A 14,373-nucleotide genomic window follows, 5' to 3' on the forward strand; every position below is an offset into this window, starting at 1 on the left:
GATCAGGGAATATTTTACTTCCTCCTCAATGAAAGAAATGATGTAGTGAAAGTGGTATATTTAATATGATGTTGGTATAAGATTTATATTGAAATTGGGGGAAACTGGAGGCAGAGACCAGTTGGTGAAAGAGATTCCACCTGCCTAGGCCTACTAACCTGTATTCAGAGAGCCTCCCTCAAGGAAGTACATAGTGTGTCTTGTCTGAAAGATGTGCTAGGCAGACATGTTCTGTGGCTAGCCCCTGATCACTGCAACAGAATCATCAACAGAAAATAACTACATGCTTATGGTTACCAGTCATTTATTCTCCCATCCTTTCAACAAATACTTGCTAAACACTTACTATGTGCCTGGCACTTATCTGGGGGCTGGGGATGTTGTAGTCAATAGAAAAGACAAAGTCCCTGCCTTCATGAAGTTTACCTTCTAGTGTCAGACAGGCAATGTCAGAAGAGCACATGTCTTAGTAAGTGCCTGGCACTTCACCTGTTATGTGGTAAGTAGGGCTCAGTAAGTGTTGGTTACTGAGAATGAACTTAAAATTTGAATTAAGTACCTACTCTTGGCAAGTACTTTGTTGGGGTGTACTTTTGCAGGGTGGAAAGTCAGAGTGAGATTAACTCACACTTTTTTTTTACTGTTACATAAAAAATTATGAGTCTCCATAAACACTGAGAAGGGAAGGGACTAGTGGTTACCAAAGGGGAAGGGCTGTGCGGGTAGGTGGGGAGGGAGAAGGGGATTCGAGGGATACTACACATCGCAGTCACAACATAGGTAGGTCACGGGGAAGTCAGTACAGCACAGAGAATACAATTAATGACTCTATAACATTTTATATTAAGGTATCATTGATATACAGTCTTATTCTGTAACATCTTACTACGTTGATAAACTGTGAACACAGTAGAGGGGGTGAGGATTTGGTAATATGGGTGAATATTGAACCACTATTTTGTGTATGTGAAACCATCATAAGATTGTTTATCAATGATACTTTAATAAAAAATAATTCTAAAAATTATGAGTCTTTTGTTCACTTTGGGGGTAATTAGGGCTATCTGCTGTATGAAATATAACAAGTTGTCTGTTCCAGACCACTTTTGCCATTGAAGATGAGACATTGAGCAGGTGCTGCTCTGAACCATCAAAAGTGGTGTGCTCTTGTCTTGCTCGGAGGCTTTTTGTGGGCTCCCTGAATTCCTGAAATGGCTCATTGTCGTTGCTGACGATGCTGCACAGAGACCCTTTGTGTCATTATTTAGCAACTGACTGCCTTGGCAAAAACTACGTCAATTCTTTTGTTAACTTTAACAGCGGTCAAAAAGGACGTATGGGAATTGAAGGTAAATGAAACAAAGACTGATAAGTGCACACACGCACCCATCTTTTAGATCAGTTTCTGAGTATTATCTGAAATAACATTTGTTACATGCATCAAGAAATGAGCAGTACTGCATTTGTTTTCTCATTGTCAACCTACGAGTGATGTTTTCCCTCGTTGGCTTCCCTTTGGCCTCGCTGCTTCTTAGATGGGAGGAGTTTCACATTGAGAGCAAAGCTAAAGCTTTTTGTGCAAATTTTTTACAAGAAGATCACATTTTCTTATTTACCTACTTTTCCTGAAAGCCTGGGGATAGGATGATGGGTGTATTTACTTTTGTTGGAAGTCAAGATTTTATTTTACTTTCCTTGAAATAAACCCTTGCTTCCATAGAAACCAGAAATAGTTGGAAGTGAAGTTAGGACCTTACATTTTGCCTCCAGATAAAATGCTTTGCATTAAATTTGTGATTAGAATTCCGGTTGAACAGATGATGTCATTTCTGCAATATGGTATGGGTGTTTGGGTGCATGTGTGTGTGTGTGTGTGCTCATGCATGCACACAAGCATGCATGCTTTTTTTTTGGAACTAGCGCTATAGATATGGAATTAGTTACGTGGACTTTTCTGGTCCCTTTTTAGATGTGAAGCCTTCCAATATGCTAGTAAACACGAGAGGACAGGTCAAGCTGTGTGACTTTGGAGTTAGCACTCAGGTAGGTCTCTTTTCCTCCCAGTCTGCTCTCCTTTCTGAAACCTCCACTTTTTATTTTCAGTCCACTCTTTGGATTGAAAAACCACCTAGCTGCCCGACAAACAGAACTCCGCATCTTCTTTTCGTCTAGGAGCATGTTATTCATTTTTAATCTCTGAGCGAGTTTGCTTCATCAGAATATGATTGTTCATTGTTTAGTGACAGTAAAAACTGCTGATATTGTAATTACTACTTACGAATAGCAAACTTCATTGATATGCAGCTTTGATATGAAAGCGTTTTGGCCAGACAAAAGGGAGGGCAGAGTGGGAGCTGTGCCTGGGGAGCCCAACTGGCCCACAATAAAAATTAATATTGGGAGCAACAATGGTGGAGGGCCATTACAATGTGCAGCACAAATTTTAATTAATTTCCATTTTGGGCCTCCCCTGAGAACCCCGGTGATAGTGACCCACGAGCATGCTGTGATGTTGATTTGAATTTCAGCCACCTTTACTCCCAGCCAAACATGAGGACCAAAGCGGAGGTCATCATTGTATTATGAGTTGTCAAAGTCTGTTATCCCTCCAGCGAATTCAGTGTTCGTTTCATTCTAGTAATGCATGGGGCTTCATTCACATCTTGAACCATCTGACTAAAAAATGAGTGTGTTCAAATTCTACTTCAAATTGACTTTTTATATCAGGCGGGTTTGGGGTACTAACGCGTTAAGCATCCTGCTTAAGTGAATTGTTTAAGGTTATCTGCTATAAACTGTAATGCTGTGCTTGTTTAAATTGGAAATTACATTCAAAAGAAAAGAGATTTAATCATTTTTAATGCCTTTGTAAATAAATTTGTTCCTTTTACATAATTTTTAGTTGATTTATAGAAATGATGATTGTAGGTTAAATGAGGAATAATTGCCCATTTTATTTCCACATTATCTTTATATTGTTCTAACAGACTGTTTTGTCTCATAGCTGGTGAATTCTATAGCCAAGACGTATGTTGGAACAAATGCTTATATGGCGGTAAGTAAACTTATGCAAAAACAACATTTAAAACCAACATCTTTATGTACTTGGTAATGTCTAATTCTTGAATTAATTCCACAGCTTTAGCCTAACAGATCATAAATTATAAAGTCAATTCAGTCATGATCTGATTTTTAAATCTGTCTAAAAGACATTAAATTTATACCCGAGCTACTAACTTATCTGACTCTGTTGACTTAACTGATTGGCTCAAGTATAAAATCGCTGAGTTTTGAAGTTTAATCTTACAGAAAAATTGCACCTTATAGCATATTGGCTACTTTGCCACATTGCTTATTTAATTAACCCTCAACTACACCAAAATGTCAGTCAATAAGACTGGTTGTTTCTTCCGAGAATACAAACATGCTTTGTCACCAGGTTAAAATTACATTATTGATGTGACCAACACTTACTTACGGTTTTCTGAATATAAGGGTTTAACAGGCAGTTCTCTTTAGAACTTGTACAGCCGTTTTGTCATTTACTTGTTGGGTTCATGCCTATTATAAGATAACGTACTTAGTTCCACTGAAATAAATTTACCAGGGATGAAAAGTAGAAGCATAGAAGTGTTTCAAAAACAATGTAGACTTGGCTTTGACCTTTTTCTTTTTTCTTCCTTTAAGTAAGGCAAGTTATTTATGTTGAAAATGCTTTTGTTTATTGGTTTCCACAATCCCTTTTAAGAGTACAGGGTAGGGGAAGACACGCAGGAAGCTTATCTGGTATCATTTTGAAGCTAAGTTTTGTTTTTTTAACTTTGGTTAAGGTTACTTCTTTTAATGAGGGTTCTAGATTTATTCAGGTAGCCCATTTCACTTCCACTAGTCTTTATAGGAAGTTAAATGATGTTAGCATGGATAGACTCTTGGATCTTATTCTCATTATTTTTGTTCATATATTATCTTGATAAAAAGATACTAATATGGATAGAACCTCGGATCTTATTCTCAGAACAGTACAAAGCATTTTTTTCATTGAAGTATACCAGAATAATTTTTGTCTTGCATTTTTTTAAAGAAAATTCATTCTTTCTCATTTTTCTAGGAAGTATGGGGGAAAAAATTAATCTCTGAAGTCATCATATCTGTTTTTATAAAACTTAATCACCCTGTTGGCTCTACCAAATTAGCTGAGATTGGTGAGCCACCTTTATAATTAACAAAACCCTGCTAAATATTACAGTTTCAGTCTTGGAAAGAGTATGGAACACAGTGATTAAAAAAACAAAACAAAAAACTTCTCAACTACCATGTTCTTAGTAGCTAGTAGCTTTAAATTGCTCTAATAATTAAATTGCATTATGTTTGAATGTACAAATCCAGATTACAGTTGTCTTTCCCAGGTGTACATTAAAGAAATTACTTTTTCTTGTTTTTGTTTATGGATGAATATGATGCTTCCATCTGTTAATTGAATATATGAGGATAAAATTATGAAACGTTAGCTCAGATTGGCAAAGCTAAAATTGCTTTCTTTCCTGGGTGAATGACTCCTAGTCATCAGCTTTATAGTTCAAGCTGTTAAAAGCACAAGATACCTAAGAAGCAAAGAGTGATAGTCTGATAGTGAGCTTCTCTCAATTCAGCAGGTTCTCATTGGCCACATACTTACCTGACTGGTATGAGATCAAAGGCTGGGAGTGGAGGAAGATGGAAATAATATTTATTATTTTGTTATAGGTTTTTAATCCCTGCCTGACATACCTGGTATTGCATTATAGTATCACAACCAGGGTGAACTGGGTGAAGAGTACACAAAACTTCCCTGTATATATTTTTTTCAACCTTCTGTGAATCCATAAGTATTTCAAAATAAAAAATTATGCAAGAAAAGTAAGTGTTATCGGAATGTGGCCACGCCCATTTATTTATATATTATCTGTGACTGCTTTCGCACTACAGTGGCAGAGTGGAGTAGTTGTGACAATTGCAGCAGAGACCAGATGGCCCTCAAAGGGAAAAATATTTCCTATCTGGCCCTTTACAGAAGAGGTTTGGCAGCCTCTGGTCTATGCCAGAGAAAGCTATATCTGAAACTGAGTACCTTCAATTAATCAACCATTATTTACTGAGCACCTTCCAGGCTGTTAGCCAGGCACAGTGGAACCCCTCTGTTTGTTATATATGGCCACATTATGTGTGCTATAATAAAGACTTAATATGTACCAAACATACATTTAGAGAATAAAAAGCCATACAAACGTGTATAAATTTGGTGTTTCAAGAAGTATGTGAAAAGGGCGTTGATAAAAGAGATCACTGTGGAAGGATGGGCAAAGACTGAGAAGGTAATGTGACATGGTGGGGGTGGGGAGATGGGGTAGAGGACAAATAATAAATTGTGGAATAGAGGTCATTTGATGTCATATCCTCATTTTACACCCATTCCTATCACTTAATGGTGACAATAACAGTAAAAACTAACAGTCAGCACCATGTGGCAGTCACCCTTTTAAACTGTTACATATATTAACACTTACAACAATCCTACAATGTAGGTAATATTATTCTAGTTTTCCAGATGAAGAAACTGAGAAGTTAAGTGACTTACCCAAGTTCATACAGCTAATAAGAAGCAGAGTCAGGATTCAGACCTTCGTAATCAGCCTCCAGAGACCAAACTCTTAACTGCTCTGCTTCTCATTATGTCCAGTTTGTGTCTCTTCCAACCTAGATTTGATCTTCAAGGGGCAGGATTACTCTGTTCATTCTCTGTATCCAGTCCTTCATAGTTCTACTAAATGAATGGATTACTATACAAAAGCAGCATTCCAAAAATGACTTAATCATAAGCAGCATTTAACTTTTCATATTAAGAATACCTTACTTGCATTATAAGAAATGGAAGTCCCCAAATTACTCAAATGCAGTCACCTACTCAAATGTTGAAAAGAAAAGACATATCCCTGCATGTGCAGACAGTCTCACTTCATTCTCCTATAATCCAAAGTATAAGGTACATGAAAATTATAATTAGGAAAAAGACAGGTGTTTCTAAGATCCTGTCATAAAAAAACAAAACAAACAAAAAAGGTAAGACTAAGTTGGAAAGTCATCTGGTCCAGCCTCCTCATTGACCCATGAGTACACTGAGGCCCAGAAAGTGCAGTGGCGTGTCCAGGGAGACATTACATGGGCAAATAATGAGGATCCATAGACATTTGAATCCAAAGCAAGAACGATTTTCAACTACATTTTTTAAAATTAAAGTATTATTGACATACAATCTTAGGAAGGTTTCACATGAACAACATTGTGGTTTCCACATTCACCCATATTATCAAGTTCTTACCCACCCCCATTGCAGTCACTGTCCATCAGCGTACTGAGATGCTGTAGAGTCATTCCTTGTCTTCTCCATGCTGTACTGCCTTCCCTGTGACCTACCTATTTTGTGATTGCTAATTATAGTGCCCTTTAGTCCCCATTTTCAACTACCTTTTAAAATAATCCCACCCAGAAATATTACAAAAGGGGTTCAGAAGCCTTTGGGGGCTTATATTAAATTAAACCATTTCTCAGAAATTCTAATTACTAAAAATTTAAAGACAGAAGTCCCTAAAACCTTACCCCACAACTCATTGTGATTTGCGTATTATAAAGTTTTAACCAAATATAAAAGTTCAACATTATTAATGAATAACTAAAGTTAACTGAAGTTTTGAAATTAAAAAAAAAAATCTTACCCAAATACTTGTCCTTTGGAATCAGTAAGCCAATCTAAACGACTATTCTTAACTACTGAACATTTTTTTTCTACTTGGACTATTCCTATCCTTGTAAATTTTCTTTACCTAGAATAAAACCTATACAGATGACATGATCCGACTCAGTTGGCCATGCTCGCGCAGTGACGGTAATGACAGTGGTAAGGACTGAAAGGAGGCCCACCTTTACTGAGCATTCTCGTGTGATGTGTACTGGGGCAAGCACACTACATGGATTCATTTAATTTTCACACAACCTTGGGGCCTATATAGTATTAGTATTATCTTCATTTTACAGATAAGGAAACCAAAGGTGAGGTAACTTTAACCCAGGGTGTCAGAGTTGGCCAACTTGTGAGAGTCAAGATATAATTAGGAGGCCAGTTTCTAGTTTCTGGTAATGGAAGGTCAGGTTATCTGGACCAGCTCTTCTGCTGAAAAATGCTCGTTAAAATCCTTTTAAAACCATCTCAAATGCACTGAAGAGCTAAAAAGACAATGGGGAATTCCCAGGACAATTTTCAGATGGACAACAGAGGGGAAAGCAGAAAGTCAGAGCACCAAAGCCACTTCTTCCTGAGGGCATTTGCCCGAACCACAGCTGTGACCGGTTTGGGGGGTGCCCCCCGGGCAGAGGATCTCAGAGGAGATCTTCCCATATCGTGCTGGAAGCCTGAAGGGCTCATCCTCAGTGTGAGGGCAAATCTACTGCTGTTCCTCCTCACCCAGTACCAGAAAATAGAAGAGAAGCCTTCTCGGAGCCAAGCAGAGAAGCAGGAGAAAGAGGAAAAGCAGTGGCCATAGACCAACTCTGCACAGATTTGCACCCTGGGTATTTGTATACATGATCTGAGTTGGAAGAGGAGCCTCATGCTAAGAACTTGGTTTGAAATGGGCACATCCACCTTAGGCCTCAGAGAACCTCTCCACGTATTTTTTCAAGAGCAAAACCCAGAAAGTCAAAGAAAACCAGGCACACAAGGAAACAAAGCAACATGAGAAAGAACAACAGGAATACACAGGCATACAGACTTCAGACCACAAATTTTAAAAGTGGCATAGTAGATTGGAGAAAGTCTCAAACAAAACAACTAAGTAAAAATTAAAAATCACTATTAGGTAGCATATTGGACATAGCAGAAGAGAGAATCAGTGAACTAGAAGATAGAGCAGTCTGACTCCAGACCCCTTATTTAACCAGTGTGCTCTAATACCCAAACCAGGATCTTGCCAACTTAAAAAAAAAAAAATCCCCAACATTTGTGGTATGTATTTTGATTAAAAAACTAACCTAAAGTATTTGTACATACTTTATGAATTTTCTGAGTAGCCTAACCCTGAGCAAAAATTGTTTATCAGAAGAGATGAGGGATATATGTCAGTATCTTCCTGCTTTTGACAAGTAAACCCTGGGGTATTTATTGTTTGTAAATAGAGACTATTTTAGAAAGAGTTAACAAAATTTGGGTCCTGGGTAAATGCCAAGTCACAGAAGATTGCTGGACAGAGTGAATCATTGTAGTCAGCTTGTAGTCACTGTTCTTTAAGATCCTTGATAAACTCTGATTTTTATATCATCACCACTCCTTATTGTACTTATTTAAAAACAGACCAGGGATTTTCCCCCCTACACTTAAACCTCAGTGCAGAAGTGCTTCAGACAAGAGTCATGTTTTTCCTATTAGCTTTCCACACTGGTGATAGCTGTCATGTCAGAAAATAACCCAGCTTTTAATTGTAAAATGTCCATCACAGATCTTCTGTCAAAGGTGTGGTACCTGGTGGTTGGTTTGCTTTGTTTTAGAGGGGAGAAGACAGGGCAGGCCACCATAGCTTCCAGTGTGAGAACAGATTTGAATTGTGCAGCCTCAGGCCATCAAGTCCTGGCTTCATAAATTCAGAATGTATTGGAGCCTATCTTGTGCCTGTGTCAGTTTCAGGGGCCTGGGCTCATTTCCCAGTCCCTGTCTACTATAGCCATTCTTTAGGATGGTCCCTTAGAGTTGGCTATCTGTTTTTTGCTCAGCAGTTGTGTTTAAGCACTGCATCACGAAAGTAATTTCATTTTGTTAGCTTATTGCAAGAATGATTTCTCCAATGAGAGATTGTCAGAATCTTGGCCTTAAAGAGTTCTCTTATTTGCCATCTGATGTCTGTGACCACTATCATTTTTCTGTTTTTTCTTTTTTAACTTAATCTTTCTATGCTTTATTTTCAGCTGACAGTTTGCATTTGTTTTGGTAGTTCACTGGGCAAATGTTACAGAAAGAAGGTATTTAATCTTATTGTTGGTCCTGCCAAAATATTTTGTATGTGGGTTCACTTTTGCTTGTTTGTTTGTTTGCTACTCTGGATGACGTAGTATGTATTAACTGTCAGCGACTGGAATGAAGAAAGAGAGAGCAAGAAAGAAGAGACAGGGGGAAAGGCAACACTTGGTTATTTCTTTAACAATTCTAGAGGATTTTAGCATTTTCATGTTTGCTAGAAGTTCTTGATGGACATGAATAGCAATAATATGTGAGGAAGTTATATTAGTAGACCACTCCAGGGAACTGAATTATTAGTTCATGCTTTAAACCGTATGTGCACTAAATGTGTATCACATCCCTTTAGTCTGCACACAGCACACACCAGTTGTGTGCCAGACATTTTACTAGGTCTGAGGTGAATAAGACTCTTTGATTCTTAGGAGAAGTACACTAGCAAACAGATGATTACAACACTGTGCAATAAATTAATATTAAATTAATATTAAAGATAGGACCAGGCGGCGCGTGCGCTGCGCGGCCGGCCGGGAGGCTGGGGCTCGGGGCAGGGGCGTGTGCGGCCTCTGCTTCATTGTGCCCTAGGGCCGCCGGCATCATGAAGATCCGGACTTCGGAGCACGTCTTTGACCACCCATGGGAAACTGTTACAACATCTGCAATGCAGAAATACCCAAACCCTATGAACCCAAGTGTGGTTGGAGTTGATGTACTGGACAGACATATAGATCCCTCTGGAAAGTTGCACAGCCATAGACTTCTCAGCACAGAGTGGGGACTGCCTTCCATTGTGAAATCTCTTATTGGTGCAGCAAGAACCAAAACATATGTGCAAGAACATTCTGTCGTTGATCCTGTAGAGAAAACAATGGAACTGAAATCTACTAATATTTCATTTACAAATATGGTTTCAGTAGATGAGAGACTTACATACAAACCATATTCTCAGGACCCAGAAAAAACTGTTTTGACTCAAGAAGCCATAATTACTGTGAAAGGAGTCAGTCTCAGCAGTTACCTTGAAGGACTGATGGCAAGTACGATGTCTTCAAATGCTAATAAAGGCCAAGAAGCAATGGAGTGGGTAATACGTAAACTAAATGCTGAGCTTGAGGAATTGACCGCTTCGGCAAGAGGGAGCACGAGGACACCAATGGCGGCAGCAGCATTTGTAGAAAAATGATCAAAAAAGAAGTTGGTCTACAACACCCGACCCCCCTGGGTCTCTACAAACTAGCAATATATTTATTTGTTATTTAAAAAATAAAACCATAGGTAGTTTTTTTTTTAATAAGCTGAAAAGGCTATGTGACTTTTCATCACTACAAAGAGATGCAGGGTTTCTGAGGAAAAGGGATCACTGAAATTGGCATTGTTTGAAATAACTTAGTTTTGAAGAATCTGACATTTATATGAATATTTAACAATTTTTGAAAAGTTCTTGGAAATTGGTATTGGCTTATTAAATCTCCTTAAGGTAGAATTTTAAAGCTTTTCGTGCTTTGGAACGCTACCTGGCTTTGGACCAACCCTGAACAAAGCAGAGCCATCTCTTAAATGTACACAGTTGCCTTGCTGCAGTAAATGTCAGGTGATTGCATGAGGGAACTCACTTGAAAAGGAGATACTGTATAGTTTTAAAAGATCTTAATTTGTATAGAATAACTTGCTGTGCTATAAACCACCATTGAAAACCACAGTGTTTGAATTTGGTACCTAAATGACATTTTTGGAGTGAAAATTATCACTAGAATAATACATGACTCCTACAAAAATGTGATTATTAAGAGTACTGTATTGATTTGCCAAAGTTTTGTAACTTAGTAAAAGTATTACCTTCCTTGGGTTTGTACTTTATGACTTAGTATGCTATACCGTGGGCTGGTTGTTAACTGAAAAAATTAAATCACTACCTAATTTTGCAGCACTCTTAAACAGAAGAACAGCTGTTCACATCTTTCAGCATTTCAAATTTGCCTAACTTATAAATTGCCATGTGTCAAAATCATGGTTCTGTAATTGCCAAAGCATGATATGTCAGGTTATTTGAATATACTTTGTGAAGTAATTGTGACCACAAAACATCTTTTTTCACATGAAGAGCTGTACATCATTTGAAATCACTCACGTGATGTCTTGATCTGAAGCTTAACTCCCAGGTACTTAATTTTGAATAATACAGTGCCAGAGCCAAGGGTGGGGGTGGGGGGAAGGAAAAATAGGAAAAAAGGGCATTGACCTAAACTAACCACTGCATGGATTGCTTTGCAGCTTGTATTTCTGGGAAGTCCTTATTTTGAATGCTGAGGGATAGCTGCAGTCAGAAAAACAGTCCAGTTAATGTTAATGTATTTTGCTCATCTTTTGTAACAGGCAGTTATCAACCAGTAAATAATATTCTTGATACTTGCAGTTGTTGGATAGAGTATTTTTAAAGGTGATTAGCTCTTGCCTTTATTTTACAGTGCTTAGCGTGATAAACTTCTAGTCGTTTCCTATAAAAGAAACCAATTAATATATGTATATAAACTACAGAAATAGCCTACCAAACTATTTTTAAAATCAGTGTTTTTCTACTTAAATTGTTTAGCTTAAAGACTTTTTAGGATATTTGTAAAAGCAAGTTAAATCCAATAAGGTTTTTGATTAGTTTTTGTAACTGGAGATGGGTTTTACAATTGAAATTTCAGCTGAACAAAACATTGCTAAATATTTGATTTTTAAAAGTTGCCTTGTATGATTTCTGTAAATTATCCTTGTTCTGAAAAAGGTGTAAAATGCCCTAATGATAAAAAAGATTTCTAAACAACAAAAAAAAATAGAACCAACATTTTAAGAAAGTACAGAGATAGGAATTCATAATTCTGCCTGAGGAGTAGAGGGTAGTTTCACCAAAAAAAAAAGGTGGCCCTTCATCAGAGCCTATAAAAGAAAAGTTCACTAAGCAGAGAAGAGGAAGGTAGCCCATTGCCTCAGCAGGGAACACGGAAATGTTTGGTGACTAGAGCTGAGTGTACCGAAGAATCACCCAGAGCAATTATTTTTTAAATGCAGATCCCCAGGGCCACCCCCCGAGGTTCTGTTTCAGGAGGTTCATTTGTAATGAGCACCTCTAGCGGTTCTTTGATGGCTGGTCCAGGACTGCATTTTAAGAAATACTGACCAGGTCAAGACTAATGCTTGGCTGTTACGACTGCTAGTTCTGGGGGCGGTTTGACACACTGGAAAGAACCTTCATTTTGCAGAAAGGCATACCTGGGTTTTGAATATGTTTAATACAAAGCCGCACATTTTACATTTGTAAAATAAGGTCATAATATCACACTTAGCAAGGTGGTTATGAAGTGTGGGGGATGCAGAGTGTCTAGCCCAGTGTCTGGTACATACGAGGTGGTTATTAAATGATAGCTATTATCTCCTTAGGTAGTGGGTGCAAACTAAACCTCTCTGTGCCTCCTTTTTCCTCTTCTGTTAAAAGGGGTTTCTAATAGTACCAATCTGATATGAGTGTTTGTGAATCTGAAATGAGATATGCATGAAAAGCACTTAATGCCAGGCACATGGAAATTATTCAGTAAATGAACACGATGATGATCTTGGTAGTGGTGGTGGGGGTCATCATCATGGAGTCCCGCAACTGGCCCGTTCCGAAAGAAGACATCCTAGTACCTGTTGGAGTATCTAGACTTAGATAACAAGTTCATTCATGTATGAACAAGAAACTTCAGAAATGATGGTGTGGGGATTAGAACACATAGAAGGAGAAGTATTAGGGGTTTGGAATAACCATGTCCATGTCCACTAGCAGCTGGGAGAAATGGTCCCATGACACTTGGCCTTTGGAAAGAATTATTCTTGGTAGGAAGGGTTTTACAAATACAGAAATAAATAAAGGAAGGAAAATAAGACAATCTATCCTCCTACCTCAGGATAGGACTTTATGTAATTTTATGGGAAGTGGTCCAAGGAGAAGGCAGTAAGTACACTGAGGTAACCTGGTAGGTGGGAGCAAGAAGTCGGTTACAAAGTTCTGGGTCCCAGCTAAGCCAGCTCCCCACGATGTGGGACTGTGCCAACTTACCTGAGGGCATCTGGCCCACATCTTCCACACCTCTGGTCAATCCCCTGCTGGCGAGTGGTAGATGCCCACTTCCTCCATATGCCCACTTTTCTAGACTGACCCTGACTCTGCATACTCTAAGAGCTCCCGTGGGAGCTCCTGAAGGATGATGGCTTCCAGAACTCCAGGGATGGTACAAAGAATAGAATGTCCTAGAGCCAAGAGATGTGGGTTATCCCAGCCTGGCTGCAACTAGCTTAATAACCTTGAGCAACCATTCCACCTTTGTGAGAACTTGGTTTTTTGCATTCATATGTTCCTATGTTCATTCAAAAGACTTCTGTTAAGTACCCTACTGATGCCAAATCCTGAAGGGTCACAGAGACTAGGCAGCACCCACTTGAGTATGAGATGACTTCTGTTGAAACAGGATGTTCCTGTAGTGGCTTTCTAGACCAGGTATTTGCTACACATCTTGAATGGAGGACTAAGAGTCACAAAATGGACCTTTCAAACTATTCCTTGGTTCATATCAAAAGAAATTCTGATAAATGGAGTAAAACATTGAACAAGAGGTCAATCTGGGCAAAGGAAATATAAATGTCCTTTACACTAGTTTTAATCTCTCAACTTTCCTACAAGATGAAATTCTTTCCAAATGAAAAGTCAAAAATTAAAAATAGAATCCCTAAGTGATCCAGACCTATCTCTCAGAGTGCAAATAAGTGGTAATATTATATAATGTGTAATTTCTCATTCTACAACTTTTGGAGGGAGAGGATCTGAGTTCAAGTCTCAGCTCATTTACTAGTTTAGGACCTTGCATAAATTATTTCCCTTGTTTGAACCTCCATTTTTTCCATCTGTAAAGTAGAGGTAATAAAATTTTCCTCACAGGGACTTTGTGAGGATTCAGTGAGATTTTATATATATATATATAACCTTTATAATTCCTATATATTATCTACATAATATACACTCACACACACATAAAACATTGTTTTCTCTTCATCAAGTGCTATGCACATGTTAATGGCTCCCTGCCTCGGTTGAGCCCAGGGTAGTGTATGTTTCCCAGAGTAGCTTACATCAACTCAGGAGCTCCCTTCTGTTTTCTTACAGCCTGAAAGAATTTCAGGGGAGCAATATGGAATCCATTCTGATGTCTGGAGCTTAGGAATCTCTTTCATGGAGGTATGTTATTGTTTGCAAATGGATGTTTCTATGTATATTGTTACTGATATGTTCTGACAGGAAGAATGGAGATCTCGAAAAA

The 14,373-nt window shown here is 38.3% G+C and overlaps 2 protein-coding genes across 16 annotated transcripts in view; both read left to right on the forward strand.

Moving 5' to 3' along the window:
* Positions 1–14,373, forward strand: part of MAP2K5 (mitogen-activated protein kinase kinase 5) — a 257,633-nt gene that overhangs the window by 143,413 nt on the left and 99,847 nt on the right. For 14 of the 15 annotated variants that reach the window (XM_036932271.2, XM_036932274.2, XM_036932272.2 and 11 more), the window contains 3 exons: positions 1,970–2,043; positions 3,005–3,055; positions 14,220–14,291. In XM_036932271.2, coding sequence (XP_036788166.1) covers positions 1,970–2,043; positions 3,005–3,055; positions 14,220–14,291 — 197 coding nt within the window. Of the gene's footprint in view, positions 1–1,969; positions 2,044–3,004; positions 3,056–4,965; positions 5,344–14,219; positions 14,292–14,373 lie in introns of those variants that run through there. The other variant, XM_057488920.1, reaches the window with a different exon arrangement.
* Positions 9,629–10,877, forward strand: LOC118935705 (PRELI domain containing protein 3B-like). Its single transcript, XM_057488921.1, has one exon. The coding sequence runs from the start codon at positions 9,636–9,638 to the stop codon at positions 10,218–10,220; it is 585 nt and encodes a 194-aa protein (XP_057344904.1). The 5' UTR covers positions 9,629–9,635; the 3' UTR covers positions 10,221–10,877.

The sequence above is a fragment of the Manis pentadactyla genome, chromosome 11, assembly GCF_030020395.1.
Source record: "Manis pentadactyla isolate mManPen7 chromosome 11, mManPen7.hap1, whole genome shotgun sequence".
Taxonomy (NCBI): Eukaryota; Metazoa; Chordata; class Mammalia; order Pholidota; family Manidae; genus Manis; species Manis pentadactyla.

Bases quoted from the DNA above. Each gene is read 5' to 3' on its own strand.
- LOC118935705 (XM_057488921.1), top strand. From the start codon at position 9,636: ATGAAGATCCGGACTTCGGAGCACGTCTTTGACCACCCATGGGAAACT.